Source organism: Marmota monax, unplaced genomic scaffold (genome assembly GCF_021218885.2).
Source record: "Marmota monax isolate L192 unplaced genomic scaffold, Marmota_monax_Labrador192_F-V1.1 WCK01_AAM20220418_F8-fsc00001, whole genome shotgun sequence".
NCBI classification, from domain to species: Eukaryota; Metazoa; Chordata; class Mammalia; order Rodentia; family Sciuridae; genus Marmota; species Marmota monax.
Genome location: NW_026693777.1, coordinates 34,503,575 through 34,507,858, shown reverse-complemented (window position 1 = coordinate 34,507,858; position 4,284 = coordinate 34,503,575). Strand labels below are relative to the sequence as shown.

General features: G+C 33.9%; 1 protein-coding gene across 1 annotated transcript; it reads right to left on the bottom strand.

The window, feature by feature from the left end:
* Positions 1-858: 858 nt before the first annotated feature.
* On the bottom strand, positions 859-1,806 carry LOC124104023 (olfactory receptor 4K3-like). Its single transcript, XM_046460702.1, has one exon. It carries the CDS (start codon positions 1,801-1,803, stop codon positions 859-861), a length of 945 nt encoding a protein of 314 aa, XP_046316658.1. The 5' UTR covers positions 1,804-1,806.
* Positions 1,807-4,284: the final 2,478 nt, after the last annotated feature.

Genomic DNA, 4,284 nt, shown 5'->3' with positions numbered 1-4,284 from the left:
TTTCTCCACTATCCCTCTCCTCGGTATATACCCAAAGGACTTAAAAACAGCATACTACAGGGGCACAGCCACATTAATGTTTATAGCAGCATAATTCACAATAGCTAAACTGTGGAGCCAACCTAGATGTCCTTCAATGGATGAATGGGTAAAAAAAAATGTGGCTTATATACATGATGGAATTTTACTCAGCAATAAAAGAGAACAAAATCATGGTATTTTCAGGTAAATGAATGGCTTTGTAAAAGATAATGCTAAGTGAAGTTAGCCAATTCCAAAAAAAAACAAATGCCGAATGTTTTCTCTTACTCATAGTGGGGTAGGGAGGGGGAGCATAGGAGGAATAGATGAATTCTAGATAGGGCAGAGGGGTGGGAGGGAAAGGGAAGGGGAAGGGGATTAGCAAGGGCGGTGGAATGTGATGGACATCATTATCCAAAGTACAAATATGAAGAATTGGTGTCAATATACTTTATATACAATCAGAGATATGAAAAAATTGTGCTGTATATGTGTAATAAGAATTGTAATGCATTCCACTGTCATTTATTTTTTTAAAAAATCAATAAGAAAAGAAAGAAAAAGAATAAAAAAGAAATTATCCATAAAGAGAGGCATCTAAAATAAATTTCAGATTTTTATTTAAAAGGTTAAAAGCATAGGAAAACTGATTATATGAGATTTATCATGTAGACAGATCATTAGGATGAATTTTAGAGTAATGATTAATAGTGTTCTACTTGATAAATAATAAATGTTGAATTTGCCTATATTTTATTAAATAAATAAACAGGATCTCTGAATTTTAAACTATTTTATCAGGTCAAGTATTCACAATTTGAGTTGCTTATGTTTCTCTCAGCATTGTGTATTTCCTTTGTAATTCATATAGTAGTTTCCGAATCGCTTCATAGCACTTTTCATCTCTTTATTTCTCAGTGTATAAATGGCTGGATTGAGGAGTGGTGTAAAAACAGAGTAAAACACAGCAAGAAACTTGTCCAACCAGGTGATGTTGAGGGGCCACACGTAGATGAAGATGCAGGGCACAAAAAAGATCATCACCACTGTGAGATGGGCACTGCAGGTGGACAGGGCTTTAGATGCGCCGGTTTTAGAGCTCTGGCGAACAGTGAGAAGAATGTATGTGTAAGATATCAGCAGGAGGATAAAGCAAGTTACAGCCACAATTCCACTGTCAGCATTCATTACTATTCCCAAGTCATAAGAATCCATGCAGGCCAGCTTGATCACCAGTGGTATGTCACAGAAAAAGCTGTCTATTTCCCTGGGGCCACAGAAAGGCAGCTGCACAATCACAGCCATTTGACTCATGGCATGAGCAAAGCCCACAGTCCAGGATGTCAAAACCAGCCCAAAGCACCTTTGCAGGCTCATAATGGTGGAGTAGTGGAGTGGTTTGCAGATGGCCACATAGCGGTCATAGGCCATGACCACCAGAAGCACCATCTCACTTCCTGCAATTAAATGGACAAATAGAATTTGGCACATGCAACCTGCAAAGGAAATGGTCTTATTCTCCCTGAGAAAGTCAGCAATCATCTTAGGAGTGGTGACTGAGGACAGCCACATATCAACAAAGGACAAGATGGCCAGAAAGAAGTACATGGGAGAATGAAGATGAGGGTCAGTGAGGATTAAGGTCAAAATGACAATATTTCCAGATACAATGATCAGGTAAAGAATCATAAATACCATGAAGAGTAAGACCTGAATACTCCATGAGTGAACAAGTCCCAGAAACACAAATTCTGACACTGTGGACTGGTTTCCTCCATCCATTTTATTCAGTGTCTCCTCTGGGATAACCTGGAGAGTTTAGAGTATCCATTAGTGGGATGAGAAATGGGCATTATTTTTAGAATTTAGTGTTCATATTACAATTTAACAACTATATCTGCAGTTAAAGAGAAATTTGATCACCTGAAAATGGTGTTATTTGTAAAAGAGAATACAAATAATGCCTGAAAATGGCTTTTTAAAGAGTAGGGTCTGATACCTGATTGTTATCCAGTGTTGGGTTGAGGATCAAGAAAACAAGACAGTGAAGGTGAAGTCTAGGAATAGAGTTGTGATGCTACCTGGTCACTAGCTTCTTTCCACTATGCTAGTTAAAAGAACCTGGAGAGAGTAGCAGACATCACGATAACAACAAAAATTAGGTCACATAATCAGGAAGATGACAGTCAAATGGTATTGAAATCCTGTAGAAATAACCTGATACAACACTACAGCTTTCCTGTATTATGTATAATGATTACTTCAAGCCTTAGATTACACACCCTAAGGTAAAATTTTAGGTTTTTCCTTCTTAAACACGTTGGGAAAACCTTTATGAGAGAAGCTATAAAAAATGGTATATAATAAACATTTTGATATGGAGATCTGATGTAAAATCAGACACATAATCTCTTATTAATTAAAATCTAAAGAATAATGGAATTCATGTGGCATACTAAGTGGATTAGAAAAAACTAACAGTGTAGTGTCATAAAAAATGGATTAATCAAAGTTGAAGGCAACTAAAACTGAGATTCTAATTTAATGAACTCTGAATGAAAGTTCTTTATAATTCCAGCTTATCATTAGTAAATATTTATCTTCAACTAGTGTGGATTTAGAAATTGCTTAGGTTTTAAAATTTTATGATTTCTGACCAGAGGAGATACTAATGTTTTCTACCTGTGTTTTCTAAGATAATAAATGCCACATGAGTAAACAAGACCAATGTTTGACTATTAGTGATGAGTAAACATGAAGTTCAGCTTTCAGTCATTACGGATTGTTCTCCAAATAAAGTAATGACAAGGCTTACATTAATTCCTAAGTAAATAAACAATACTCCTCAAGCTATAGAGAGGAAAGATGGTTCTCCATTTCCTTTCTCCCTTTAATATTTCTCTCTCTTGGCTTTGCTTCAGTTTTTGTATATTCCATCTTTTATTCTTTGAAATAGAACAGCCAAGGAGAGCAGGTGAACAATGAGAACAAGGGCTTCATCCTGAGCACTAGTTTTCCTTTCCCTTTCACTGGGAATTCAGAGGCTTAAATTAAGGATTAAGGATAGAAAGAGAAAAAAATTTCCTGAATATAGTATTGTTAGTAACATACATACTTAATGTGAGAAAGGAGACATATTATAATACTCTCACAACCCACTGACATATTTTTATAATATAAAAGATGTACCAAATTTTTCAAGAAATTGCCGTGGTTTGTAAACATTGAGAAACTTGAAAAATCTGAACTTTATCTTGAATTTCAATTTCATATCAATGCACACTTTTCCTAGAATAAACAACTAGTTCTATACTTTGGGTTGAAAAAGCAGTATTTCAACTGTGCTTTACAATGGATATTGCTAAACAGATGATTTTGTACATTCCTATGAAACAATTTACCAACAAAAACCATACTCCTTTCTCAGAAATTTTGGAATTGTTAATATAGTCATAATATTAATAGGTTAATTATATTACTCTATTATTAGCAATCAATTTGTAGGAGAATTTTTAGAATGGAATAGTCTTTGACCTTTTACTTAGTCACACAATGGTCTGTAATCAAACTCTAGTTCTTGTTGATCTACTAATCTAAATCTCGTTCTGTTTTCACTTCCTCATTTGTGAAAAGAGGACACTCAGAGTGATGGTAGTAATGTTATAAGAAGATGTGTAAGAGGCAAAATGACTTTCTATTAAAGCACTTTTGAAATTCTTACTTTAAACACAAAATTCTTCTTAAAAAAGTAAATATAATTCTGGATATGTTAAAATTGAAAAATTAGGGAAATGAGACATTTTGTTGTTCTTTTATAAATATGAAATATTATGAAAATAAGCAACACAATTTTCATCCTTTTCTATATATGTGCTCTTCTATAATGTTTTTCTATGAAATAGTCCTAAAACTCTGAGGTTGTTAGTATTTATATTTTTCCAAAGAAAATCTTGAACTCAGACAATTGATTCATACTTAGTAAGGTATGCAGGGAGAAAGTCTAAGTTCTACTCACTTATATTCATTTACAATTTTCTTGGGTTAAGAGTTTTAATACTATTTCTGTGGTAATGTCACTTGTCACTTAATATATAACCTTTGTTTCTTCTATGTCTATGTGAAATATTATCTTACATAGAATGCTGTTTCTCTGATATGAAATAATTATATAAAATGGGAGAGATTGTTTTAACAAGAATAGCAGGAGATGGTCACATTGAGTATCTATCACAGAACTGTGATCTCGGTACATAGACTTGAGAG

Coding starts and splice junctions, on each gene's coding strand:
- LOC124104023 (XM_046460702.1), bottom strand. CDS start 1,803: ATGGATGGAGGAAACCAGTCCACAGTGTCAGAATTTGTGTTTCTGGGA.